The sequence below is a fragment of the Penicillium psychrosexuale genome (genome assembly GCF_028828465.1).
Source record: "Penicillium psychrosexuale strain IBT 29551 chromosome Unknown utg000001l, whole genome shotgun sequence".
Taxonomy (NCBI): domain Eukaryota; kingdom Fungi; phylum Ascomycota; class Eurotiomycetes; order Eurotiales; family Aspergillaceae; genus Penicillium; species Penicillium psychrosexuale.
Genome location: NW_026643186.1, coordinates 2,489,026 through 2,516,328, shown reverse-complemented (window position 1 = coordinate 2,516,328; position 27,303 = coordinate 2,489,026). Strand labels below are relative to the sequence as shown.

The window sequence follows — 27,303 nt, the reverse complement described above, 5'->3', positions numbered from 1 at the left end:
ACTGTATAATGACCCTTCATTCCCCGGTGGCATAGCGTCCCCACGTTTTGGATTCCCGTTTCTCGATTTCGGTGCGAAAAAGGCGTTCGCATGGCCTGGATGGCCGGATGGCCGGATGGCCGGGCTATGGCTCACGATGCATTCTGGATTTTCCCTTGGTGCTTGACCACTTGGTCTAGTCATTAGATGTGCTAGATTGCGTTCTGCATCGGGAGAATTTTGTTTTTGCTTGACCTGGACTGGATATTTCAGAAGGACGAGATGGACTTCTTCCAGCCAGGGCTATTTTGGTTACGAATTGTTTCTTGCACATAATTTATATTTTTGGTTTCATGATTTATTCGAGTAGAACATGGGATGTCGCTAGAGATACAATATGCCTATATACAATGCAATTATAACTTCAACCCATTACTTCTACTGGTCAACCTTGGTCGGCACAAAGCAAATATTACACTCATAAACCCCATCCTCGTCAACCCCATATGTAAGACAAGTCCGACACACCCGATGCCCACACTTGGTGACCAAAATCTCCACTCTCTCCCCGTCCTCAACACAAGCATGACAGAAATGCGTCGGAAACCTAAGCGGCGGATTCTGAACCATACGCCGCTCAATCTCGGAAGCGAGTTCCTTTCCCTTCTCGACGCGCGCGCGGAGAAGCGCGGCTTTTGTGCGCAGTTTGTTCATGGTAGATTTGTTGAAGGGGTTATCGGCTTCTTCTTCTGACGTCGTCGGGCTTGTGTTGGGCTTGTGCAGGGTCGGAAATGGTTCGGGGACGATCAGGGGTCGGAAGCGTTCGCATATGGGTCTGTCTCGCATGCAATTTCGTTCGAGGTGATAGCGGCGGAGGATTTGCCGGTTAAGGAGGATTGTGTAGAATACTATGAACGTTTGCCAGGCGCGCCATTCGGAGACTGGGTCCAAAGGGATGGGGAGGAGGGTTGAGACTTTGCTGGGGGTTGTCTTGAGGCGTTGGGTTTGGGTTTGAGTTGAAGACATGTCGAAGTTGATTATAATATGTATGTTTTTTTTTCTTCTGTAGTTGAGAGGGGTGTTATAGCGAATAGATCGAAGTATTGGCTTCACAAGCCTAGCTTGGGCTCTTTTTCAGAGAGATGGGAGAATGTAGAAAATCCGCCGGCCACGAGACCCGGCATATCAATAGAGATTATATCGATTTATCCACCCTAGGACCAAATATGCCTCTATCTACATAGCACTGATTGGCTATATCATGACTCCTGTGTCTTCTCGTCCAAGCAATTCTAGATTCGGTGCGCATAAAGCATTATGTCCCAGTATACCATGGATGTAGCTGAGCGCGAAACGCGGATTCTTTTTCCCTGGCCTGCGATATCGGCAGACATTAGCGTAGACAGCCGGTTCCTTGAGGTGTAAAACAGGTTGAGTCTAGATGCCGTCAGGTTCAATATTTGCCATTGAAGTGGCGGAAAAATATCAATTGGGAAGTGACGATTGCATTGGTCTAGAACTGTCGAGTCTATGGGTTTGTTGATATTGAACTTGTTTCGCAATATTTTGATTTCTCTTAATCATACCAAAGCGATAAGAGAGTAAAGAGAAGAGAGAAAGGAAGAATTCTAAAGGCAGATGCTGTCTCAACATGAAATGTTTCCAACTCTGTTCCAGAGTCTCCAGTTTTTTTTATCCACTCTGCGATCTCGATGCTTTTCTTCAGCATCACCTCCATCTGCCCGCTCTTGTATGCAGCACAGGTCCATCCTCAGTCTCTTGTGTAGGAATGGGATGTTAACTCCCTATTCTCTGCTCTTCTTACACCCTTATCCTCCAAATTGTCCACCTCGACGCATTCCCAGGATATGACCGAAACCCCCCTGAAATGAAAGGTATACAGATACTCGACCCCAGAACCCGAATCGACACTCTTGGCGGATATCACGTATTCCCCAGGAATAGACAGCTCCTCTTTCCTCTGCCGACAGAGCGGCGTCAACTCCCAGACCTGGACAAGTCGATCCGCTGACAGCCTATCCGCTAAGGCCGACCATATCTCAATTCGGGAAGTGGCAATATCAAATCCCACTTCCGCCAAGCGCATGATGAACCGCACATTGTCTTGCCCAGGATTTTCTCCAGCCGAGCCATGTGTCTCTACACAGACATACTCCCTATCATATGCCGGGCTAGTCGGATACCGCGGGTAAAAGCCTAGAGTCCCAAAAGATGTATGCTTAGAAGACTTCCAGGTCCCATGCAGAGCACGAAAGATAGCCGAGGCTGCAGCCTTCTGTGCTGCCTCGTGGCTAGGGAGAAGAGCGTCGCGCAAAGCACCTAGTGTCCTCTCTGCCTCGCTCTCTGTATCTGGCCTTGGGGTATCGCCATAAAGATACCTTGCAGGAACAGCAGGCCCAGAGCGACCGTCGCCTGCTTGCAGTGCTGAGCGATTAATCTCCAGATCCTTGGCGAACGACTCCATCAATCCGACGTAGTCGCCCATGGGGAACTGACCACGGGCTAGATCCGGGTGTGCCGATCTGAGACTGCGAAGGTTTTGCTTCTGGTCGTCTGTTTCGCAGAGCGCACCCTTGTTCCCCTCACTCCATAATTTACCAAGGAACCTCGCTTGCATCTCCATCACGCCCCAGTACGGGCCGCGGTAGAATCCGACGAATCCGGCATCGGGAATCTCCGAGCGGACGGTGCCTCCCTTGTCGAGAATCAACGGTGAGAAGGGGTCCGTCTTGCAATATTCAAGCGTCGTCAACACTTCATCCGGTAGCAATGATAGTGACTTGTACGGCGTGAACCCGGTGGCCATGACTATCGCCGCCACATTGTCTATCTTCTTGGTCTTCCCGTCGGGCCCTTCATACTGAACTGAAGTTTGTTTAGTATCTGGATCAGAAGTCACGGCAGTCACCCGGCCCATCGATGTCTGAATCGCTCCACACCTGACGAACTCGGCGTAATCATTACCTATGGCGACCCAAGGTGGCTGGGTTCTGGATTCCTCGGCACCATGTGGTGCATCCATGTGCGCGTATTTCTCATAATCACTGCCGAGCAAGGTGTGGAAGTAACTGTTTGTTTTGACTGCTTTTTCTTCTGGGATGGGTCCGAGGATGTAGTCTATTGGACCCGGGGGTCGGCGGCCTAGGTCGTACATGGCCAAGTCTAACGGTAAGAAAGATGGACTCCCATCGGGAGACTCGTGTGGGAGATACGTCGGCAAAGCCCAGAACGGTCTTGAATGTATATGATACACTTTTGTCGCTTGAGTATGTGGAACTCTGTTTGTGGAAAGTGTAGATGAAGATTGGCGAAGAGCCACAGCAGATGCGGCTTCGACGCCTGACATGCTGCCGCCGATGACGACGATCTGGCCATTCACATATTTGGATTCACTAGAGAGCGCCTGCTCTCTTTCATAATGGAGCGAAGAGCTATGGATGATTCGGCCTTGGAATTGCTCTAAGCCTGGTATATTTGGAATATACTGCTGGGAAAAGTATCCAGAGGCGATGATAATCAGGTCAAAATCTTCAGAAGATACCCCATCCAGTAATCCAGGAGTTTCCTCCGCACTATATAGTTAGCATCCAGCTTGAGTACAGCGACACGCGAATAAGTACCAACATACCTCTCCTGAACCCACTGAACATTCCACCTCAAGTCACCTCTACCCTCAATTCTCCGTATAGTTCTTATCACTCTACACCCTAGCCTAAGCACATGGGCTGGAACATACCGCTCTGCATAACAAGCCAGGTATTGTCCAACCTGTCTCGCCTGAGGAAAAATCGGAATATCCGCGTCGAGGATTACCGACTCCCAGGACAGATCTGAAAAAGCGACTGAGAAGCGGCTGAGGTTGGTCCGCATGCGAGGGTCTAGTGTAACCGGGGGGCCATTGATCTGATTGGGAGAGTGATGGTGACTTGACCACAGACCCCCGACTTCGTTCTGGCTCTCGAAGATGATTGGAGAGAATGTCCCGCTCGGAAAATTATGAAGAAGTGTTTTGGCTGTGACTAGGCCTGAGGGGCCGGCGCCTGTGGAATGCGATGTTAGTGTAAGGTCGGGTATACCATCTGGGTATAGAGTTGTATCCGCGGGGTCTCGACTCTTTAGAGTCTGGACTCACCGATTATTGCTACTTTCTTGGGTGACATCTTGGGGTTGGATGTGAGGTTTGCAATGTACAAGATCCCTATGTTTTTTTTTGTCTGATGTGTGCTTTTCAATATAACGTTGGAAGTAACAACTCGGCAGACTCGAGCTGTTGTCGCTAGACTTACCCCGCTTAGATCCACTTGGGAAACAGCTCGGGTTTCTTTCTTTTTTATATAAACCGTTGACATGTAATCATTTGCATGTACGGAGTAATCATTTTGAATACGATGTCGTACATTCGAAGTTGTATAACATCGACAATTAGTAACAAGTCTACAATAGTCAACTAGTTAAGCACAATTCGAACCAGCTTCATGTCGCCACACCCACAATGGGCGTAATTATAACCCCTTAATTCAAATATGTATACATCGATGTACCTTGTACATCTCTTTCAAGTTCCAATACGCCAAAAAGGCGGAGCATAAGGCTCTCGGCGTGCATACCAGCAAATCATGACGTTAACGCCAAGCATAACCCCAGCAACCAGGGTTCGTGAATTCCCTCATGGAGCAACCACGACCGGACAGTTTCCTGGCCCCCCCCAAAAAAATGCAACTTGAGCGCCAGGACTGAATTTCCCATATTGGACGCGTACTGTAGGGTGGCGTAAGAGTTCGACAAAAGGTCGAGAAAAAGACTAGCGGAACTCTATCGTATTCGCATCGCTCGTGCTCATGCTGGTGCTCGTTCCATATCGGTTTGTGTGCAGATGGTACTTTCAGACTCAGGAGACTCGCCGTAGCCATTCAGTAACTTGGATATTGGGCGAGTGTAGATTGGGCTTGTATGCCTCGTCGCATTCTTGTTCGCTGACCAAGGTATCGACATTTCTCTCGGTCAAGGGGACTCTGTGGTGGTTCTTTGTTCGGAGGAGTTCCTTTTCCGCGAAGGAGGATGGCGCCAGCTTTGAGAGTGTGTCTCGGAGGCGTTTGATGCCACTGGGGAAGGATCGCGGTATTTGAGGTGGACCGAATGGGTTGTCGGATCTCCATGGGTAGTCGGAAGTCACGGACTGGACGTGCTTCTTAGGAGACAGTCTTCTCGTCATTGTTTGCGACGTTGGGGGGTTGAGGGAGTTCGCTGTAAATGATTTGAGTTGGAAGGAGTAGGGATTTTGGTCAAGTACGATATAAGCAATTATTATTTCTGGCCTTGTAGCTAATTCCGCGGGACCCGCGGTGTTGCCCCGTTGTAGTATCATCGGATCCCTGGTTGTCTATGCTGGTCATTCATCACGTAGTAGTAGTTCGCTAGTCGCCATACTTCCCCCACAAATGTGTCGTGGGTCATGATCGGCGGATGCAGATCAACTTAGGCTGATCAACTTTGTACTATTGGGGCTCACCGGTTAGTATTTGACACACAAACAATGGCTGTACAATAAATATCTGGCGAACGTACTACGTCATGGAGATGCCGATCAAGGCATAGTTTTGTAGACTGACCCAGGGAAGAGTCGCAGAGATGGCTTTTTCTAACGAATAGGAACTGAATAAATGAATACATAAACCATTAGGGTCATAAGGCGTGGAAAGATAATATAAATCTAGCATGTGAAAGTCAGATCTATACCAGTATACTACTTCATGTTCAATTCTCAATCTCTACTTAATAAGTAAATCGGAAACTGGGATGATCATCCCCAGCATTCTCCAGCTCCTCCCTGGGCCAATGGTAACGATGATCCCTCTTGCCCTGCTCACGCAGCCGATTTTCACGGTATACATAACCAAAGAACACAATACACGCCACACCTCCGATCCATATCATCCCTAGACTAACACCGAACCCAGTTCTGTAAGTCGGAGCCTCAGAGTCGAAGAAGACATTGCTAGCGACCAGACCGCCACAGTTACCAAAGCCGATCTGCATGGCCGAGGCGATAGATTGCTTGTAATGCCCAGCCATGTTGTTACTCACCCAGCCCAACAAGATCGGCTGCGCCATATATCCTCCACCGGTGATCGCGAATATGGCGAAGTATCGGGCAGCGACTGGCACCGACTCCTGACAGATGAGAATAACGTACCCAATTGTGGCGATGACGCATCCCAATATGGTGAACGCGAATCGATGGCGGAGTCGGTCGCTAATGAAGGCTGTAGCTAGTGCGATTGCTGTCGCGACGAGGTAGATGGGAATACTCATCACTTGAGCTCGGACAGATGTCCAGCCGAGCTGTCGGAGGATGGTCGGGGCGAAGAATGATGTTGCATAGCCTGTATTGACGATTCCAAAGTACATAATAGCACTGAAAGCGACTAATTGTTAGTGGAAAGCTGTGTAATATCGGCACTCAAGCTTACCCAAGATAGATCTTCACATCTGAGAATGTCCGCTTGATGGCCGGCTTGTCGAAGCGATCCATTTGCGCTTCGCCGCGGTCGTCCGATAGACGCCGAAGCAGCAAAGCACGTTCTTCTCCATTCAGGAAAGTAGATGTTTCGGGCCAATCGACGATGAGGAATTTGGCTGCAATTCCAGTGAATACTGTAAGTAGACCTTCGATGATGAAGATCCAGCGCCAGCCGCTGTATCCTCCGACTCCATCCATCTGAGCTATTCCATAGGCAAGAAGCTAGGAGAATGGTTTAGTATAGAATCAACTCATCATGTAGGCAATACATACTCCACTGACTGCGCCAGCCAGAATACTTGCGCTGAAGAAAATATTGAATCGCCATTGCAACTCGTGGCGCTTATAATACATAGCAATCAAGTAGATGCAGCCTGAATAACATTAGCACTTGTGTTATCAAGTCAGGGATCGACTATCCAACCTGGCATCAACCCAGCCTCAAACAAGCCCAGCAAGAATCGACATGCAACGAGGCCACCGAAGCTCTTTACTACACCTTGGCATGTTGTAACAACACCTAATATCATTGAAGTCAGTCCCCATCCCTTCACCCTATATCCGTTCAAACATACCCCAACAGAGCATGATCCCGCTCAACCACCAAGACGGCGGTACCTTTTTCAAAAAGAGATTGCTAGGGACCTCGAAAAGGATATAGGGAATGAAGAAGATAAAGAGGGCGATATTGTAATCATGTCCCTCCATCCCCAGATCCTTCTCGAGACCCTGAATCCGCGCGTTACCGATATTGATCCGATCAAGAAAGGCGAGTAGGAATAAAAACATGAGAATGGGAACGACATGGATGTCGAGCTTCCGTAGCAGTCGTTTCTCTGCAGCTGGATCTATGTCCGGCACAGAAACCGCGGACTTGACATCCTCGACCGTCTCCTGGTAAATTTTCTTCTGCTCCATTGTGGATATTTCAGATGGACCTCAAATTGATGCAAGCGGCCACCAGGATGATTCAAAATATGGTGGAGCAAAAGCCCCTTTTATATACGTTTAGTGCCAGTCGCTATACCATCGCATCTGGGGAAATCCGGGGAATCCGGGGCCCCGCACTACGAGCCCGCACCGCGATGTTGTGTTGATTCATTCCGCGTTCTTTGATCGCTGTCGGTATTTGATTCCGCCCCTAGGAATGCCAAGAATACCCGGCTTGGTGTGTAGCTTCGTGCCTGGCATGTTGCCCGCCGGGTACCCTGGTCTATAGTCACCGAGTATGTATTTGATCGCAGGTTTGTTGATGGCTAGGTACTTGCGAACCTATTCACTTGGTCAGAGGGTTATATCTCGAGGTCTTGATATTGCATATATCCAAAGCCATAGTCCAGGAGCGGGGTATACATTTGCAATTTACGATTTGAGGGGGCGTTGAAATATAAAGTTCGTGGCCAGTGAAGCCGACCCTATTTATGATGACGGAATGGAACCGCATCATGCCGCATAGGGGGCTCTTGAATACGATCGCTCGATAGTTGGAATAACCGATATAAATATAGCCGAATATCGAATTCAAATCTAAGCTAAGGTGGCTAGAATTGGGCCTTATCATGCTGACCCTCTCACGAGCCGACATTCTTGCGAATAGTTGGCTCCAATGAGAACACCTGCTTATCTGCTGCAACATCCTTGTAGACTATGTCCCAGCGTTCTTGGAGCTCCCGAGGTGTTTCCCATGCGTTTTCAGGGTCTCGCAGCCAGAGTCGCAACAAATGACGCCTAATGTAGCCATGCCGTTAGCATATCCATACAGCAATAATGTATACGAACGAAAAGAACATACTCTTTACCAGGCTCATCTTTAAATCCATTCCGCGCATGGAAAATGCTAAGATTGTTCACATACTGCACATCACCTTTCTGGAAATCCAGAGTGGCACTGTGCTTTGCCGCCAAGAAGTGCAAAGCGTCGAGCGCCTCGGCTTGCGCTTCGGTGATAGGTGGAATATCCTTCGATCGAGGCTGAGCGAGGAATCCGGTGAAGTATCGTCTTGCGTATTGAATCAAGACCCTCTCGGGAGTAGTTGCAGTGGCTGGTTGGTGGTATAGAAGTGGGCGGAGGCTGTAGGGCCTGGCTGGGTTATTGAAACTGAACAGTGTTAATTTTAAGTATGCTTCCTTGGCGCTTGGCAATCCTTACCCATCTACTGGCCAATCCTGGGACAGAGTGTGAATAAGATCAGGTCTTTCCTTGGCCAGGATGTTATACACATTCCAGCTGCTAGCAAGATAGCTTTCTCCTCCCTCTGCGGCGCGGTTCAGACAGAGGAGTGAGATGATATCGCCAGCGTCAGTGTGGAAAACTTGCTTGTCAGCCGTGTTTGACGGGGCTCCGATAAGCTTCTTGTCGGTCGTGCTAGTGAGGTCTTTGATATGGGATATCACGGGCGAGGTGCCATCCACCAGTCGAGCTTCTTGCTGCCGTCCTCGAATATTGCCGATGTGGGAAGATACACCGGCATAGATGATGATATTGTCTTCCCGGGAGTAATTATCGATGCGCAAACCCCGGAGAACGACGAATCCTCGACCGGTGTGGATCTCCTTCGAAAGGTCTCGAAGAACAGGCCGCAGGGTAGGTAGAGGAAAATTCGACTGATTGATATGTCCCGAGGAAAGACCAAGAGCTGTTAAATCAGCAATGGGAACTTAATACTGTGGTCAAAAGATTACCTACATTTGAAGCTCTTCAAAGCAGCGTCGAGTTCATCCAGTTGATCATCGCTCAACTGATAAACCCAATCATCCCGCTTCTCGACGTCTTTTCCTTCCCAGACTAGTGGCGATATCAGCTTTTGTGGGAAGCCTGCAGGCAAAGTAGACTGCAGGTCCTCAGTCTCCTTTCGTCGACGAGTACGCTCCTTGTACTTTTCATAGTCAGGATGATACTGAATATCGGGCTGGGTGGCCACAGTGATAGTCTGAACAGCGGACATATTTGTTATGCAGAAGAGAAATAACAGATGTCAGATGAAAGATCCTTGAACAGGTTTATCTTTGGTTACTCGGAATGTGGTCACGACATCAACCCCGCAAAGCGCGAGATAAGTCGAACAACACAGGAGAGCCTTCACAGCTAATTACCAACTTCAATCGCGTCAATATTCGCAATTATCCGGAAGTGACATCCAATTTCAGATTCTTATTTTGACCTTTCTGTCTGTCAATATATTATCTTAGGGAGAAATGGGTTCGATTTGGAACATTAATTTGAAACATAATGAATCCGGTGTGGTGTAAAGGTCGGATTATGATTATCTCACCTTAACCAATGTATACAGGATGTCTGATAGTTGCTCATGTCTTTTCAAAGTCGTTGAATCAATATAGAGACTATGAAGCTTGTATTGCGGAAGGGATTGCGGGCCGGAGGCTTGGGACTTGAGGAATGAAGTGAAGAATAAAGCGGTGCTATTACGCCTCTTGCATCTACTAGAATTATGTTGAATCAGGAAGCTGATAGTATATATTTCTCGCCTTCTTCCATTAGATAGTTCATTCACCAAAAACCATGGTAGTAGTAGATCATAATCATCTCTAATTTTATTTGCTCAAATATATATATTAAGCAGAAAGGTAACAGATAGAACGAGATTCATAAATCGCGCTCGGCGCGCTCGCATTAGAGACTGCTCGTAACATTTTCAAACATAAACACCTAATTGATAGCATATACAGAAATTAACCTAGTTCCGAGTATGCTCAACAGCAACAGCATCAGGCTGCTTGCTTTCTTCGTGGCTCATCTGAACCCCCTTCTGGTGTGCCAGCACCTCCTCTCCCCGAGCAACATGGTTAGCACCGCCAAATAGAATATCAATCTCCTCAAGGGGAACCTGCTTGGTCTCCGGAATAAGGAACCAAACGAAGACGGCAAGTAGGAAGTTAATACCGGCAAACATGTAGAAGGCATAGAAGCCCTCGTTGTCGAGGAAAAGAGGGAAGAATTGCTGCACGATGGCGTTGGCGATGTTCTGGGTCTGCGATGCCATACCTACGGCCTGTGCGCGAACGTTCATTGAGAAAATCTCGGACGTCCAGATCCATACTGTTGCGCCCCAAGATGGTTTGTCTGAAAATGATGTTAGTGAAGTTCCGTTTGCGGGGAAATGGTAAGTAGAAGGAACTTACAGAATAAGATGAACAAGAACAGAAGGAACACAATCGATATACCAACAGGCTCTGACTTGGCTCCGTTGGCAAGTTGTGGTGTTTCTGTTTCGACGGCGGAGACAATGATCATGCAGAGACCCATGCCGATACCACCGACAATCAAGAGGAACTTTCTCCCGAATCGATCAACAATCCAGACGGCGTTCAGGGTGAAGAAAATTCCAAAGGTGGCGTTCAGAGCGTTGATCAGAGCAATCTTACTGTCGCTGGTAAACACCTTCTGGTAGATCTTGGTAGAGTATGAGTTGAGTGAGCCTTGTCCGGTGATCTGTTGGCCGGCATTGAGAACCAGAGCTAGACCCATGCGCTTGCGGAGAGACTTGTCTTTCCAGAGAGCCGAGTAATTGCTAGAGATAGCTTCCTTCTCGTATTCGATAGCCTCACGAATCTCCAGCAGCTCTTGCTCGACTTCCTCCTCGGTATCACGAACTCTTCGGAGAGCTTCACGGGCCTTCTCGATGTTGTTTCCTCTCCGGATATACCTAGTAATGGTCAGAATTGCTCGGACAAATCGAAATCACCAAAAGGGACTTACCAACGAGGGCTACCAGGGATAGTCGGCAGGAGGGCAAGGATCAAAATAGGGACTAAAAGCTGGAAAATAACAACCAATCTCCAGTCCCACTCTCCCAGCTGGGAAACATTCTTAGTGCAGGCAAAGTTGATCCAGAAGCAAATGAACGATCCAACAGAGTAGAACATCTGCCAGAAAGTCATGATCTTACCACGGATCTCTGGAGGAGCCAATTCACCAATGTAGATAGGGCCCGCAGCTGCAAAACAAGCTGTCAGTCCACGTCATTGAAACCACATGATCAACAAGACTTACTCAATGCAATACCCTGACCAATACCAATGATACATCTACCCGCAAGGAAACAGACAAGATCGTGATGAGGAGCGAAGGTTTGCATAAAGGTAGCAATAATGACCAAAATACAGCCAATGCCCATTCCAAGCTTGCGGCCAAGAAAGTCTGCACACGGTCCTCCCAGGAAGAAACCACCAAAAATAGCGCCGACCGTGTATGCTGTATTAATTGAGCCGATTGTCGACGCACTTGGGTGGTTCATCCAAGCGAGCCAGTTCTTGGAACCCTGGACTGAGTTGAACACAGATGCATCGTAACCGTAGAGTACCATGCATGATGCTGCAATGCAAGATATGTACCTAGGAAATTAGATTAGGGTATGTTCGGCTGATTATATGACTGTGCACCAACCAATTGTACGCTCTCTTACGGGTCATTGAAAAACCCATTCTGATGATGGTCTGTCTGTTTTAACAATGAGATTTGAGATCTTTACCAGATAGCATCACACTGCAATATGTTATTTTTCAAACAGCGGGCAGTGACAGACGAGCAACTGTTGCTCTTAGTGTGAGAGAACAGTTAAGGAGGAGCTACATTCCAGGGGGTACCTGAGTGGGCGGAGGCTGCAGCTATATAAGAAAGTACAAGAAGCGATCAGGGCACGTTCCGGGGGTAAAAAATACAACCCCAGTCCATGTGAGCAGGTGGATCAGACCATCCCCAGAATCAACAAACCCCGGATGTGCCAAGAGGACTTTTGGCATTTGGATAACGGGTAGCCCTCGGCTACAGGATCGCTGAGTGGTGGGTATCTGGGGTCAATGGCACAAGGGCGACGCATATACCACGCCTAGTCGATTTCTCATTGGCTTTGAGAATTCTCACATGTGCGGGCCGGACCTGGGGTAATGGACATCTGGGGTTCGAGGATATTTTCAAGCTTTTGTTCCGGCGAGATGAGGTTGGGGAGTTTTCCACGAATAGGCGGGCTGAATGACAGTGGCTTAGGAGAAAGTCAAGTCCACCAATAGGGGAAATGGTGAAGGACAGTATATTTAAGGCAAAAAGGGCGCTAAACTAAACAAGTAGGAGATACGGGGTACATAATAAGCGACTGCCCAGGTAGTTAGACTTCTGGGGTTCTTTTAGGCTGGAGATAGGGCTGACTTTATCCTTATAAAGAGACGTGGAGTCAGGGCAACCTTTTCTTATGTTCTGCTGATAATACTTTTTTTGGCATCTCTATTTACAGAGTTTTACTAGAAATAGATTGCTGCATAGTCTTCCAATTAGAGAATAGGCTAAAAATGTGAATCCAAGCTAACAAGGCTCTAATAATAGGCTAAAGACACTCTGGCGAAGGAAACATGATTTGAGTACTCCGTAGAAAGATTCATAGAAGAGCTTTGGGGAAGCTCTACGGAGTAATATATTTTGAATTGCTTTGGTCTTTCGTTTTTATGTTTCTGTAAGAACAGACCAATCTGCCTTCTATGGATAATCACCTAGGAGCTGCGCGCGCATATCTGCATGTATAAAACCCGATCGAACTATCAATGTAACATATTAAAGATATTTCCATTTCCTTCTTTCACTTCTAGAATTAAGTATCAGTCCGAAACATTTGCAATTCCTCTCACTTTCGCCTCTAAGTATACATATCACGTGAGCACGTGATTTTTCACAACGCGATCCGCGACAGCGAAGGTCCCACTGGTATAACAATCTCAAGCTTTATTCTTCTTTGAACATATTTTCTTTTGTCTGAATTTGCTGTGACCTACCTAGATATATGATCCCGGCACTCTACCTAATCCAGCCAGTTCTGTTATTTTGACTACTAGCAATGCCACCCCGCAAATCGAAGAAAAAGCAGACGCGACTTGCCTTTGCTGCTTCAACCGCTTCGCCTTCGGCGGATGCGAGCCCGGAGAGTAGCCGATATGCAACACTTACATATGATCACCCAAGCTTGGGCACATACCGTCCTCCAAAGTCTCTCAACAGCGAGCCGGGGACTTCGCCCGCGAGCAAACGCCCGAAGCTCCCCGCCAAGACGAGGTCTAAGGATAAACCCACAAGTACGGTGATAATCTATATCTTCAATGCTACCAGAAAACTAAGATGCAAAAGACGGACTGTTCGTAGAAAAATCGAGCGATGGATCCTTAGACGCTATCATCTCCGCCTCCCAGAAGAGAAAGCAAGTCGCGCCACCCGACAACCTCGACCCGGTAAATCTCGATGACGCCCAAGATGCGAAGAAATCCCGCTCGCGAAAATCACAACAATCCTTGGAATTTTCAAAGACAGATAGCGAGAGCACAAATGGCTCTGATTCGGAGGAGCTTTCCCGGCCGCGCCGATCACTCAAGCGAAGGGCCCCAAGCTCACCGATTGACTCCAGCGACTCAGATGAGCCAGTGGCCTCTTCGGCCCCCAACCGGCGTAGGTCTACCCGAGGTGGCCATTCTTCAAGCTCGCCTGTTATACTCAGCGGCGATGATTCAAACGAGTCAGTGGCCCCCTCGACCGCCAAGAGGCGCAGGGTAGCAAGGCCAGCCGTAGTTTCAGAAAGTGATGAAGTTGACTCGGACGAACCACTGGCCTCTTCGCCAGTGAAGAGGCTCCGACGTGGAAAAGCGAAAGAAAGTCCCCAAGGCCCCCACACCCCCAGCCACATCTCGCAGCAGGCCAGACTTGATATTGCAGAGGATTTGGAGGACCTTCAGGATTCGGGTAGGAACCAATTAGCGTACGAGGCTCGTTTATTTATGCTGATGCAATCATACGTAGTTGTTAAGAAAAGTCGAACTCGCGGCCGGAATGTCGAATCTGCCCGAGACAAAAGAATGAAGCACCTCGAAGCCTTGCGCCGCAGACGGGCTGGTGTGAAAGATGAGGAAGAGGAACAAGAAGATGAGGAAGGCGACGATGATGAAGAAGAAGAATACGATTCAGATGTACAGGAGATTAAACAACCCTCTGTTCGTAGTCTCTGGCGACATGACGACGGTGACAGCGACATAGAATCAGCCATTGACCCCAACGAGAACCTCGATCGGTACGAAGATGACTTTGTCCTAGAAGACGAGGCGAACGACCTTGGCGTTCCCACCGAGGAGCTCCCCTTCGAGTTCACCCGACATGCATATAAGCAGCCGAAGGAATACTTCCGCGACGTCATCGGCTGGATGGTGCAAAACAAACTGAACCCGGCCTTCCCTCGCTCTGACGACATGTACAAGATGGCATTCATGAAGCTGGAAGATGAAGTCAAGGGTCGTGCCGGTTCACAACTGATCTCCTCGGTTTGGAACCCCAGTTTTGTCTATGCCCTCCAGGCCCGGCCGCACATGGAGGTCGATACCTTCCCTACAGAGGATAACCATCCCTGCGATGCTTGCAGGCGCTCTGGGCATCCCGCGTCTCGAGAGATGAAACTCTACGGGAAGGCGTATTCCCTGCAAACGTTAGAGCCGCTGGAAGATGACAGCGATGAGGATTCCAACGACGACGATGGCAATGATCGGGACCGGGATGGCCATGTCATTCCTCCTGAGAATGTCCGGTATTACCTAGGAAAGTAAGTTCCGTTTGTGAACAGCCATTTAGATCGAGTCTCCCTCTAACCGTCCTATTTGTTTCAACAGGCAATGTAATGCGAGAGCGCAGCTCACCCACACCCTCACTCACTGGCGCTACCATCTCAATGAATGGGTCACCGACTTCCTGGAGCGTACGGGCCACATGGATGACGACGAGATCCTCCGACGAAATGATATGAGCGTCAAGCGCAAAACGCGAAATGCAAATGATGTCCTCGACAGCATGACTGGAAGTGGCGAAGTCGATAAGTTGTGGCGTGACTTCCACATTAATCTCAAGTCTGCCCGCGAGAAAGAGGTATGTTCTTGTCGTGGGGTCTCGGTGCTTGATGCTAATCGGGTCTGTCCTTTATTTAGTCTATTTACGGATGATGAGATGATCATATCCAAGAACAAGTTCGAGGGTCAGTATTTGTCCTCGAATGGCTTTATCATGAATCTCCATGAAGTAAGTCTGAACCTTGTCACTACATAGTTTTGTGGCATCGCTTTTCTTTTCCGAACTTTCTCCGGTGCTCCTTTCACAATGATACCCTTTTTTTTCCTCCTTTGCACATTTCTAGTCAGGCATGTTTAGCTAGCCTACCAAAAACGTACCTGCAGGTTCAGCCGGCTATCTTAAGAGACTATCTTCGCCCAAGAGCCTACTGAGTATCTATATCCAATGCAGTTTTAGGTATTCGTAGGCCTATAAGTATGGCTGGGATTACAGATTGCGAATATAACCAAACCCATCCGTTTTCATTACCTGGACATGCACATGGGGAGAGAAGAAAAAAAAGGTGTATAGGAAAACAGGAAGAAAGATGATTGGGGTTGTACAAATACATGCATGCATAAGCTGCCGGAGCCAAAATGTCAGAAAGCATGAGAGATGCGAGGAGAGAAAAAAGGAAGTATAAAAAAAAACAAGAAGTATAACAAAGATCCGAACAAGTCAAAATAAGACAAGAATCGGGAAACCAACTCTTTCCGAGTGCTTGTAGTCCTATATTTTGAGATCTGGCCAAAATAGGTGATTGGAAATCCCAGGACGTGACAGAATTGTGCCGACGTGCGCCTGGGTATGCTGTCTGCAGGAGACCAAGTGTCGCGGCCGGTAATTGTGTCACTGGATCCTTCGCCAATCTCTCTGCTTTCCGAAGTGGTATTAATTTACAGAGTAGGTTGAGCCGTCTTCTCGGGTTCGGAGCCGGGGATGAGCATCTGCGAGTAGGAATCATAATTAGTATATCGTTTCAAAGACTGAGAGTCCGCTGAAGAGCGCAAAAATGCCATTCGATGATAGTGTTGGGAAAGAGAAGGATTTTTGAAGATTGCCGAGATGCGAATACCCGAGGCAATGTACACGGTGTCAATAGTGCCAATGACAGCACGAATCGGGGATCCAAGATAACTATTGCAATTCCGAAAAATCCGAAGCAAAAACAGAGAAAAACCAGTAAAACACATACCTCGTTAGCTCCCTTGATCATTCCCTGCTCGCGCTCCATCTGGATGTATTGCTCCTCCTCGGCGTAGGCCAAAGCGAATGGCACACCGAGCAGGAAAGCACTGGTGCTGATAATCCAGAGGGCCTTGCCGCTGAACGAAAAGGTGGCCTTGGTGAGGTTTGTGATGGAAGAGACGGTGCTGGAGACGTTGCGGCGGGCGGATGGGGGAATAATGTCTTTCAGAGCGGCGATACGCTCGTAGAGCGACTCAGCCTCGAGCTCGATATCTTCCTCGTCGGAGATCTCGGAGTCTATTTTGCATTGATGTCCATGTTAGATACGGTACTTGATGTTTATTTCCGACCAGTGTTCATTTCTGGGTTTCGAGGTCGCATTGTTGAAGATTGGGATTGGGGACTGGGATGATAGGAGGAACTTCAGGGAGCAGAATATCTTCCCATCAAAGCAATTCCCCATGCAAATGACAATGGCGCGATGCGAGTTTCGTCTGATTATGGGCGTTCGGGATTCGGTACTAACCAGTGTCTGAGTAGTCATCCTCATCATCGGAGACCAAAAGAGCATCGTGCTTGGTGGGAGTGGGCTTATCGGTGAAGTGCTCGTCTTCGACTTCAGTAAGCTTGACCATTTTGGGCGGTTTGGGCGGTTTGGATGAGAATGACGAAGGGGGTCTAGTTAAAGGTGATGGTTGAATGATGGGAGGACGCTCTGGTTTCGCTCCGACTTTTTTGCCGAAAAGCGGCGAGGAGCTTGGACCCACCGACAACGATGTCATTTGTTTTCGATCTTATGAATTACTGTAGTTAGTTACTGATGTTTACATGAATATTCTTTTGGTGGGCTTTTTAGTAGAAAGGTGAGTTGAGAAAGGCCATGATTTTAAAAGAGAGGTGTATTCTACATAGTCGAAATGCTGGCCATAGTCTATAATTACAGATTACCACATGACCCTTATATTCGACGCATCCAAGCGAGTCCAGAGGCATAGAATCATCTATTTACCGTCGGCCAAGCTTCCACCGGGCAATCCGTTCTTGGATCTCCTCCCAGGGGAAGGACCGGAGTTTATAGCCTTCCAACTCGCCCTCCTGCAGCACAACAGTAGGCTTACCAGTGCCCTTACCCTCATTGTGGACATCTCCACCAAAGACCTTGCGAGCTACACGGCGGAGGTCCTCGACGGTGAGGGCCTCGATCTGCTCACACATCTCTCGGACACTGACCTTGCGGCCGTGGACCTGCACCTGGCGTCCAAGATCCTCAAGCTCGACCATGCGAGACTCCAGGTTCATGAGCAGCGAGGAACGGAGCTGGTTCTTCGCACGGTTAACTTCCTGCGCTTGCAGCGAGCTGTAACCAGTGTCCAGAGTCAGGGACTGCAGCTCGCGGCACATGACCTCGACCATCTCCGTGATCCGAGTCGGGCTGCAGGATGCGGAAATTCCGAAGATTCCGCTATCCGTGTAGCTGTGATTGAAAGCAATGCAGCTTTCGACCCAACCGTGCTGGTTCAGCACGTTGGTGTAGAGTCGCGAGTACATACCCTTTCCAGGGCCACCGGCCGAGAATGAGCCACCACCACCGAGGAGGGTCTGGAGAGTAGCAAGAGCGTAGATATCAGGCGAGGAGATGGGGAGAGCCTCGAAGGCAAGGTGGATGTGACTCAAGCGAGGGAGCATGGGGCTCGCGGGGGGAGGAATCGAAGGGAGGGCGATAAAGCCACCCGTGTAGTGAGCAGGTTGGCGGAGGTTGAGCGCGGATGGCTCAACCAGGGATGAGTGGAGAGGCTCGACTGCAGAGCTCTTAGAGGAAGAGAGATTCTTGAGGAAAGGAAGCTTTGACAAGAGCGAAGAGTGTGTTTTTTGAGAAGCAGCCGGGCTGCTGATTGTCGATGAGGGCGTGAACGAAGGAACGGTCGGCACCTGGCCTTCGTGGGCGGCCGCTTGGGAATCAGACAGTGTGGTTTCGATTCCGCTGCCAGACAGTACAGGACCCTTGGTCTTACTGATGTCACTCGGCTTCATGTCGCCAAAGTACTGCTCTGTGAGCTGAACAGCCTCTGCATGTGGCACTCCGGCAAAGGCAACCACCATCCGATCCGGGTTGAAGAAAAGCTCCCTGTACCGCTCTACCACAGCCTTGTTGATTTCGCCTAGCCGTTCTTCTGGGCACAATAGCGGATTTCCAAGAGTGTTGTTGGCATAAGCAGTCATGTGCACCAATTCTGGAAGGATGAGTTCCGGCTTCGCCCAAATCTCGCCTATCTCGTACTCCGCAGTTGCGAGCTGTTGGATAACCTCCTCTTCAGTGATGAGGGGATCTCGAATGGTCTCCGCAAGCAGGCCGAGCGTGGTAGGAACTGCCGAGTTGAAACTGGCAGACTGGTACATCAACGATTCTCGAGATGAGGCACACTGAATGTTACCGCCTAGGGACTCCAGAATCTCAAGCATTTCATCTCCAGTGCGCGCCTTGGTAGACTTGAAGGCTAGACGGTCCATAATGTGGCTGACTCCGCGCAGACTCTCATCTTCGTAGCGAGATCCGGCATCGACGTAAACTCCGACACCAGCGAAGGGACCCGGTAATGATTCCGTGGCCACGCGGACTCCATTTGAAAGTGTGGTGATTTGTTCTAGCTCGGCGGGATCCTGCGGAGAAAGAAACAGTTCGTCAGTTACAAATGACGCTGTGTTGTAGGACCTATCGAGGCTCTCTTACCTTGACCGATTCATTGACGGTAGAGAGGCTTCTTGACACGGCGCGAGGAGCTCGTGTCAATGGCTTCGCGGACTCGATGGCCCGCAATGCTGTGCGGCGCATAGTGGTTCTGTACAAATCCAACAGCCTGATTAATTCGGGATTTCTTGGTTGCACCGAATATATCCGGTAAAAGTGTGATGTAGCTCGGACGGATTGTCGGCGAAGAATCGTAATCCTCGATCCAAAATGCTTAGCTAATCCGTTGCATGGTGGATTCTTAGTTAACTAGATATTCTTCTGTTGACATAGCAGATCAAAGTGAATAACTAAATACTTTTATGATATTTTTAACAAGAAGCGGTGTTCTACTGATTTTTTGACATCATTCGTGACTGGCGTAGCACGGAGTGTCTAGTCCGCTTACCCCAGGGCATGACCTGCAGGGCTCGAATATATACCAAAACATATGGACGTGGAATCTGAATGAAAATTTGCAGAACAATGAGTCGTCAAGTTTTCTATGTACTAAAGATTAAATAACTAAGGGTGTTCCGAAGCCCAGTTTCTATACCAATCAAGACATGAAGCATTCGCAACACTTGCACCAATCTTGATGTTAAGCCCACACAAAATCTGCTTAACAGCATTCTCCACCTTCTTGCCATTAGAAGTCACTGGGATATCAGGACATGCGTCAATAATACCAGGGACATGGCGCGGGCTAAGTTCCTTCCGAATTGTGGACTGAATGCGTGCCGCGAGATCCGCCGGCATACCCGACTCGTTGCCAGCAGCAAGCCGGACAAACAGAACGACGGTTTCATCGGTGTCGATACCATCTCGTCTCCGGCCAATGCAAAGAGAATCTTCCACCTCGTCGGCGAAATGCTTGAGAAGAATGTTGTAAATTTCGGCACTTCCAAATCGCACTCCGGATGGCTTGAGTACACCGTCGCTGCGGCCTAGCATGACCACACCTCCAGTTTGTGGGTTCAAGCGCACGTAGTCTCCATGGTGCCAGACTGTGGGCCCGAACAAATCGAAGTAGCTCTTCCGGTACTTCTCCAAGCCTGTTGGTCCCGGGGGCCAGAACATGACTGGTTGGGCCGGGAAGGGTGTGATGCAGACAAGATCACCAGGTTCGCCTGATGCGCTGATATCCTTGCCAGCATAGTCGAACACTGAGATGTCCATGCCCAGAGAGCGGCATTGGATCTCTCCTTTGTAAACGGGGAGAATAGGGCAACCGGAGGCGAAGAGGGAGAGGATGTCTGTGCCACCGGTGATGGAACCAAGCATAATGTCGTCGTGGAAAGAGGAATAAACGTATTCGAATGTCGATGGTGCCAGTGGGGATCCAGTACTGAAGATGGCCCGTAGGGACTTCAACGATACTGGCCTATGGGCATGCTCGCGCGGGTTCAAAGCGGCTTGTTCGAGGAGGGAGAGGTATTTAGCGGATGTACCGAAATGAGTAATTTGAAGCTCTTCGATCAGTCGTGGCATGGCCATTTCTCCCTTTCCGCCTTCGGTGTCAAAGGGTCGGAAGGGTGAACCATCGTACAGGACGATGGTTGCTCCACTGGCCAGGCCCGATACCAGCCAGTGCCACATCATCCAGGTTGTCGTTGTGAAGTAGAACAAGCGATCACCTGGTCGAATGTCACAGTGAAGAAGATGCTCTTTCTTGTGTTGCAGCAATGTGCCCAGAGATCCATGAACGATGGGCTTGGGGGCGCCTGTTGTACCGGACGAGTACAAGATATAGACAGGATGATCCGGTCTCAAGCTTGCAAACTCCAATGGTGCCTGGGGGTTCTTGACCTCAGACAAGAAATCACTATAGACCTTTGCTTTCCCATTTGCAGGTCGAAGGTCATCTAGATTTTCGTCAAGTTCCGGAGTAGTGATAAGAGACACCAAAAGCTCAAGGTCTGGCAGTTCAGAGACAATCTCCGCTACCTTGGCATGTGAGCTGTGTACCTTGCCATTGTAGAAGGAGCCATTGTCCGCAAAGAGAACCTTGGGTTGGATCTGCTTCAAGCGCTCCAAGACAGCATGCACACCGGTGTCAGGTGACACACCAGTCCAGAATGCTCCGATTGAGGCTGCGGCCAACATTGCCACGACGGTAGTAGCATGGTTGCCTACGAAGCCAGCGACACGATCACCTGTCTTCACACCTGCTTCTTTCAAGGCGTTTGCGCACTGCCGAACTCGCTCCCGCAGCTCCTTCCACGAGATATATTCGCGAGCTACTTCAGTGGCGCCAATCACTGCTATGGAATCTTCATCTGGCGAGCTGGCGGGATACAGAAGATTCTCGGCGAAGTTCAAAGTGCTGCCTTCGAAAAATGCAGGTCTAGGGAATAGTACATCTTTTGAATCCAGTACCTACGTTGATCGGATTAGGATCGGATAAGGATCGGATAGCTCAAGTGTAAATGGGAATTACTCACCTGTTCGTATGGATTGTGGGCATTGATTTTCGTATAGTGCCAGATTTCCTCCCAGAATTGAGCTGGCTCAGAGACACTCCATTTCCAGAGCGCATCGTAGTCATTCAGTGACAAGCCATACTTCTCGTTCACTTTAGTCATGAAATCATAGATCTGGGTTGTCTCCGGGGCGGAGGGTCTCCAGAGCTCCTTGGCCTCTGGCTCAACGATTTCGTCGATCTGAGACATAGCTATGAGGTTTGTCGCAACAATGCGCACAATAATGCCAGGAATTGAACTTCGGAGTGTGGAGTGTGGAGTGTGGAGTATGTCTGTAGAATGCCGATTGAGATTGAAATGTGCTTAATCTCTTGTCACACTAGAAATCCCAGACGATGTAGCAATTGACTTCCCAGCAGACAAAGATTTGATAGGGCTTCACAGGGGTCAATGGTCAAAGCTTGCAGTCAAAAGCGAGTTCACACAATGCAAATACCCCAGGGGGATGGCGGGGCGGGAATGATCGGGTACTGAGTTGCCGATCTCCTCGGCTACGGGGAAGATAATTTCTCACAAACCGCCCCGGATATGCATTGTGAATTAAATTATGCCGAAGGCCGAATCTTCAGGTCGGTCACATTTAGAAAGTGACGGCCTCAGGCTCCAAGGTTGCCATTGCCGTTTCCGATCATGATTCACGTCACATCCATGGACATCGGGATGTAGGTGTCACGGACCTTGAAAATGGACATGATGTGACTATAAGGGTTTTTAGTCGGATATGCCGGATGAACCCCTTATTTCATAGCATAATATTACAATAAATGTAGAATTGTACAACATATACGGAGTAGAGATAGTATTGCTATTCACAATCCAATATTTGTGCATCATACGACTTGATTTGTCTCTCTTCCTCTGTTCCCCGTAACTTGGGTCTTTCGGGTCCGAGACTTTTTCGAGTGGAAAAAAAACCCCCTAGTATTGCGCTGGTAATATTACATCCGCACTAGCAATTATCAGCCAATCACACGTAATTTTCGCCGTACTGCATGCGTTTTTAATTAATACCAGGAGGTCACTGCATAATGGGTGCTTAGCATGGGAAACACGGAGGTCTCGCTCTTATTTACCTTCTCAGACTCTCTCCTTCTTCTTCTTCTCCAACCCTATACTCGGTAAAGGTGCTTCATTATCTCGGTTTGTAGTGCAACGGAAATTGGTCCCTTCGTCATCCGAACGTAGGGCTCTTTGCCCCTTCGTGCTTCTTGCCCCCATTCCACGTGCATCCGATTTTTTAAGCCCTTTCGGAGTATTCGGCTCCCGCTCACGTCAAATCAACCTTGCGGTACGTCTCAATCTGTGAAGCTGATGACCGGCGAGTTCCTGAGTCGGAGTGACTTGGGAATGGAGCATGGCTCAGAGTGTCGCATCGATGCCTGGTCCAGAACAATCCACTAATTGGCTGCGGTTTCCAGATTGAACACATTGCCTGAGGTTGCCACGACTTTGAAGACCGCTGGAGTTTCCAAGAACACTTGCCCAGTCAAACACATCGATTATCAACTACTTCCGGTAGTCCCTGCCTTAACTCGTCAACATCCGGACGCGCTCACCCCAAAGCGCCCCTCGATCCTGACGTGAGAAAAAAAGAACACCCGTGCCGAAACCTTGCGCTGTTTCCTCTTGCGATGCCTCGTCGATTTAGCAACAACTCCTCTACCGACACCTCTACCAACCCGCCGTCCTTTTCACCTTCTTCGGGAAAGGGCGGTATCTCCACTAAGGGCCCCACGGTCAAGTCCAATCGCCTTTCTCAGTTATTCTCGGCCTCGCCAAAGTCCAAGACCGAACCTGTGCAGAGTGGGCATTTTCAACCTAGCAATTCTTCTCCGCCGATAAGTTTGGCCTCACTGTCTCTACCGACGATCTCTCTATCAACAGCCACTGCGGACAATCCGAACATGGACGAGCTGCCTACAACACTCTTCCAGCCTCCGACCCCTGAGGAGGCTCGTCGGCTGGCCAAGCAACATGCCCAGTTCGGTCCCATCGGTCATCCTAGCCACCGATACTCCAGCCGACACCCCGGTGGTGTCTTCCCGGAGCCGGTGATGGACGAGCCGCCGTATTATTACCTGCTCACCACCTATATCAGTTACCTAATTCTAATCGCTTTCGGGCATGTCCGTGATTTCTTTGGCAAGCGATTCCGCGAGGAACACTACCGCCACCTCAAGCCTCGCAATGGCTATGGCGCTCTCAACAGTGATTTCGACAACTTCTATGTGCGTCGTCTGAAATTGCGTATCAACGACTGCTTTGAGCGCCCCGTGACTGGTGTTCCCGGCCGTACTATTACTTTGATCGATCGGGCTACGGATGACCACAACCAGCACTTCTTCCTGACGGGTACCACTACCGACACTTTGAATCTGAGCTCGTACAACTACCTGGGTTTCGCTCAGTCGGATGGCCCGTGTGCGGACCTTGCGGAAGAATCCATCAAGAAGTATGGCATTGCCGCACCCAGCACCCGAGCGGAGTCTGGCACGCAGGATATGCATCTCGAAGTGGAGGATTTGGTTGCCCGGTTTGTGGGCAAAGAATCGTCCATGATTTTCTCCATGGGCTTCGGCACCAACGCAACCATCTTCCCCGCCTTAGTCTCGAAGGGATGTCTCCTGATCTCCGATGAACTGAACCACGCCTCCATCCGTTTCGGTGCTCGTCTCTCCGGCGCCTCCATCGCTATGTTCAAGCACAATGATATGAAGGACCTGGAGTTGAGACTTCGCGAGGCTATCTCTCAAGGACAACCCCGCACTCACCGTCCCTGGAAGAAGATTCTGGTCGTGGTCGAGGGACTGTACTCCATGGAAGGTTCCATGTGCAACCTTCCCGGCCTTGTGCACTTGAAGCGCCGGTACAAGTTCAATCTGTTCGTCGATGAGGCCCACTCCATTGGAGCCATTGGTCCTAAGGGTCGTGGTGTTTGTGATTACTTCAGTATCGATACCTCCGAGGTGGACATCCTGATGGGCACACTTACAAAGTCATTTGGTGCCAACGGTGGCTACATTGCAGCAGACAAGGTTATGATCGACGCACTTCGTGCCACCAACTCCGGTGTCTACTTTGGAGAGTCTCCCGCGCCTGCAGTGCTTTCTCAGATCTCTTCCGCCCTGCGCATAATCAGCGGTGAGCTCGTTCCCGGTCAGGGTGAGGAGCGATTGCAGCGATTGGCTTTTAATTCGCGATACCTGCGTCTCGGGTTGAAGCGTCTTGGCTTTATAGTGTATGGCCACGACGATTCACCAATCGTTCCACTCCTTCTCTTTAACCCTGCCAAGATGCCTGCTTTCTCGCACGAGATGCTCCGGCGCAAGATCTCCGTCGTTGTTGTTGGTTACCCGGCTACTCCGCTGGTCTCGTCCCGTGCTCGTTTCTGTGTCTCTGCTGCCCACACTAAGGACGATCTTGACCGTGTGTTGACCGCTTGTGATGAAATTGGCAACGTCCTCCAATTGAAGTTCTCTACTGGTATCGCGGGTGGTGCACTGCCTGCTGCCGAACAGCCGGCTCCTCCGCCCGAGCTGGAGAAGGAATGGCACCGCAAGCGCTCGGACAATATTTCCCCTCCACGCTGGCGCGTCGAGGATGTCATCCGACGCGGAGTCCAGGATGTCAAGAACCCCTTGTACTAGTACTAGATTGGCTTCTTTCTCCTCCCGGTTGACATGACGCTGTCTTGAGTTCACTAGGCTTTGAGATGAGTCTTCGGTCGGGGTCTTTTTCCACAAGCACGGGTTGTTGCTGGTCACACCGTGCCGGAGTCTTAATCCCATGTGTCCCCTTGCTCTTTGTTCTGAGTTTATATGATTTTTGTGACTTTCGCTGGACTTGGATCCTAAGGCACATAAAAGCGAGTGAATCTCCTCGGACTAGAAAGAAAAGAGGGACTCGGGGGGAAACGAAAAGATGAGTTATTCGACAGCAACGAATGAATATGCCCCGTCTCCTATGATCCTTCTTACTCTTGCTTCTTCATATTTGCATCCATACAGAATTTCATGTTACTTTCTTTGTCGCTGTTATTCTTCTTCAAGATATTGCCTAATAATGTTCCACTATTGCCTAATATTGTTCCATTCAATGCTCCACGGGGGAGAAGATAGCTAAAGAAGAGGATCTTAAAGACTAGAAAGACCGCTGAAAAGACTACTGAAAAGACTAAAGAGTACCATCTTCTTGTATGTATCTTTTATATGTGAATCCTAACAAAAAGTACATCTTGCGTTGGAACCATATGCTCCAAGGTACTAAGCCTATGATAGAACGTCAATCCGGCAAGGCCCATTCATATACTTCCACCACTTCCTTCTTCACTTCTTTTCCTTTAACCATCTCATCTCTTTATTTTCCAGTACTCACTTCGATTTATTGAAAGCAAAATGTCTTCTCTGACCAATCCAAGCCTCGCCAAGTCCTTACGCCAATACATGCAGTCAACCTTCCGCGTTGGCTATGGGACTGTCTCCCCACGCAGTCTATACGGCATTCAAGCCCCTGAGTTGAAAGTTGCCATGGATGAAGCCTACCACTATAAAATCGGTGCAAACGAGTTTGACCCTGGTGTCGTCTTTCCCGAGGTTCTCACCCTCAGCAACCAACTCTCCACCATCCTACACCAACTCACACCCGCCCAAGAGACCAAGTTCGAAAACCATATCCTACATTGCCTTGCTAGTATGGTGTACGGATCCAACATGATCGAGCGCGCCGGAGGCGATTCCGACAGCACATTTGGGCTGTGTACGGCAATCTTCCTCGGAAAGGCAGTGGAAGGACCAGAAGAGATCGAAGAAATGAAGGAAGAGTTCCAGATCCCATACAACAAACTGCTAGCAGACATCTCCCCTGCCTTGCGCAGTTACCGTGAAATTGCGCAACACGCTAGGGCTGCCTCCTACATCATCGGTCAACTCTGCATACACGACCAAGATCTCAGCGAAGAGATCATTCTCCAGACTCATAAGATCTTAACGTACAAAGTTGACGCTGAAACCACTCCCTGGGAGGAATACAGTGGTGTCTATCGTACGGATGAAGTCTCCGCCGGCCTACATCCATTCCCGCACCACAGCATCGTGCCATTCAAAATGAAGGGAATGGTCCGCGACCTCCAGTCTGACGTCAAAGAAGCTATTGCTAAAGGCACACTCGACCCTATCAGCATGGCCTCAAAATACACCCACATCTTCGTTAATATCCATCCTTTCATCGACGGAAATGGACGTATGTGTCGTTTGATCTTGAACTCTATGCTCCTCAAGCTTGGCAGCTTTCTTGCGTGCATCGGTGGGACAGAAGAGGAACGCACTGTTTACATGGAGATCGCCAGTAACGGAGGTGCACTTGAAGATCTGTATGGAGATCTTGATGAAGATGAGAAACCGGTAATGCACAAGGAGCTAGGGAGTCTTGTTCTGGAGCATGTCAAGGAGAGTATGCAAAATCTGGTTACTATGCTTTTGTGAGTTTGTGAAGTGTCTTGAGTCTGATTTCCGGGGTTAAAATGGAT

General features: G+C 49.2%; 12 protein-coding genes across 12 annotated transcripts; 3 read left to right on the top strand and 9 right to left on the bottom strand.

The window, feature by feature from the left end:
* Positions 1-417: 417 nt before the first annotated feature.
* N7518_000975 (uncharacterized protein) lies at positions 418-1,005 on the bottom strand (the record flags this gene model as incomplete). The annotated part of the gene is made up of 1 exon (XM_057181903.1): positions 418-1,005. One exon carries the CDS (start codon positions 1,003-1,005, stop codon positions 418-420), a length of 588 nt encoding a protein of 195 aa, XP_057047253.1.
* Positions 1,006-1,750: 745 nt separating this feature from the next.
* Positions 1,751-4,160, bottom strand: N7518_000974 (uncharacterized protein; the record flags this gene model as incomplete). The annotated part of the gene is made up of 3 exons (XM_057181902.1): positions 1,751-3,572; positions 3,629-4,040; positions 4,133-4,160. 3 exons carry the CDS (start codon positions 4,158-4,160, stop codon positions 1,751-1,753), a joined length of 2,262 nt encoding a protein of 753 aa, XP_057047252.1.
* Positions 4,161-4,888: 728 nt separating this feature from the next.
* Positions 4,889-5,212, bottom strand: N7518_000973 (uncharacterized protein; the record flags this gene model as incomplete). Its single annotated transcript, XM_057181901.1, has 1 exon — positions 4,889-5,212. The coding sequence occupies one exon, from the start codon at positions 5,210-5,212 to the stop codon at positions 4,889-4,891; it is 324 nt and encodes a 107-aa protein (XP_057047251.1).
* Positions 5,213-5,772: 560 nt separating this feature from the next.
* On the bottom strand, positions 5,773-7,438 carry N7518_000972 (allantoate permease family MFS transporter; the record flags this gene model as incomplete). The annotated part of the gene is made up of 5 exons (XM_057181900.1): positions 5,773-6,415; positions 6,471-6,742; positions 6,794-6,894; positions 6,945-7,040; positions 7,096-7,438. 5 exons carry the CDS (start codon positions 7,436-7,438, stop codon positions 5,773-5,775), a joined length of 1,455 nt encoding a protein of 484 aa, XP_057047250.1.
* Positions 7,439-8,091: 653 nt separating this feature from the next.
* N7518_000971 (TauD/TfdA family dioxygenase) lies at positions 8,092-9,465 on the bottom strand (the record flags this gene model as incomplete). The annotated part of the gene is made up of 4 exons (XM_057181899.1): positions 8,092-8,248; positions 8,313-8,618; positions 8,670-9,156; positions 9,207-9,465. 4 exons carry the CDS (start codon positions 9,463-9,465, stop codon positions 8,092-8,094), a joined length of 1,209 nt encoding a protein of 402 aa, XP_057047249.1.
* Positions 9,466-10,215: 750 nt separating this feature from the next.
* Positions 10,216-11,962, bottom strand: N7518_000970 (putative MFS sugar transporter; the record flags this gene model as incomplete). The annotated part of the gene is made up of 5 exons (XM_057181898.1): positions 10,216-10,601; positions 10,661-11,184; positions 11,238-11,475; positions 11,532-11,872; positions 11,925-11,962. The coding sequence occupies 5 exons, from the start codon at positions 11,960-11,962 to the stop codon at positions 10,216-10,218; spliced, it is 1,527 nt and encodes a 508-aa protein (XP_057047248.1).
* Positions 11,963-13,362: 1,400 nt separating this feature from the next.
* N7518_000969 (uncharacterized protein) lies at positions 13,363-15,572 on the top strand (the record flags this gene model as incomplete). Its single annotated transcript, XM_057181897.1, has 3 exons — positions 13,363-13,597; positions 13,650-15,102; positions 15,170-15,572. Coding segments are annotated over 3 exons (2,091 nt in total), but the record flags the coding sequence as incomplete, so codon positions are not given.
* Positions 15,573-16,274: 702 nt separating this feature from the next.
* Positions 16,275-17,353, bottom strand: N7518_000968 (mitochondrial import receptor subunit TOM22; the record flags this gene model as incomplete). The annotated part of the gene is made up of 3 exons (XM_057181896.1): positions 16,275-16,330; positions 16,579-16,868; positions 17,098-17,353. The coding sequence occupies 3 exons, from the start codon at positions 17,351-17,353 to the stop codon at positions 16,280-16,282; spliced, it is 597 nt and encodes a 198-aa protein (XP_057047246.1). The 3' UTR covers positions 16,275-16,279.
* Positions 17,354-17,576: 223 nt separating this feature from the next.
* Positions 17,577-19,401, bottom strand: N7518_000967 (mitochondrial-processing protease subunit alpha; the record flags this gene model as incomplete). Its single annotated transcript, XM_057181895.1, has 2 exons — positions 17,577-19,229; positions 19,300-19,401. The coding sequence occupies 2 exons, from the start codon at positions 19,399-19,401 to the stop codon at positions 17,577-17,579; spliced, it is 1,755 nt and encodes a 584-aa protein (XP_057047245.1).
* A 420-nt stretch (positions 19,402-19,821) lies between these two features.
* N7518_000966 (acetoacetate--CoA ligase family protein) lies at positions 19,822-21,968 on the bottom strand (the record flags this gene model as incomplete). Its single annotated transcript, XM_057181894.1, has 2 exons — positions 19,822-21,675; positions 21,741-21,968. 2 exons carry the CDS (start codon positions 21,966-21,968, stop codon positions 19,822-19,824), a joined length of 2,082 nt encoding a protein of 693 aa, XP_057047244.1.
* Positions 21,969-23,410: 1,442 nt separating this feature from the next.
* On the top strand, positions 23,411-25,426 carry lcb2 (putative serine palmitoyltransferase 2; the record flags this gene model as incomplete). The annotated part of the gene is made up of 1 exon (XM_057181893.1): positions 23,411-25,426. One exon carries the CDS (start codon positions 23,411-23,413, stop codon positions 25,424-25,426), a length of 2,016 nt encoding a protein of 671 aa, XP_057047243.1.
* Positions 25,427-26,173: 747 nt separating this feature from the next.
* Positions 26,174-27,259, top strand: N7518_000964 (Fic family protein; the record flags this gene model as incomplete). Its single annotated transcript, XM_057181892.1, has 1 exon — positions 26,174-27,259. The coding sequence occupies one exon, from the start codon at positions 26,174-26,176 to the stop codon at positions 27,257-27,259; it is 1,086 nt and encodes a 361-aa protein (XP_057047242.1).
* Positions 27,260-27,303: the final 44 nt, after the last annotated feature.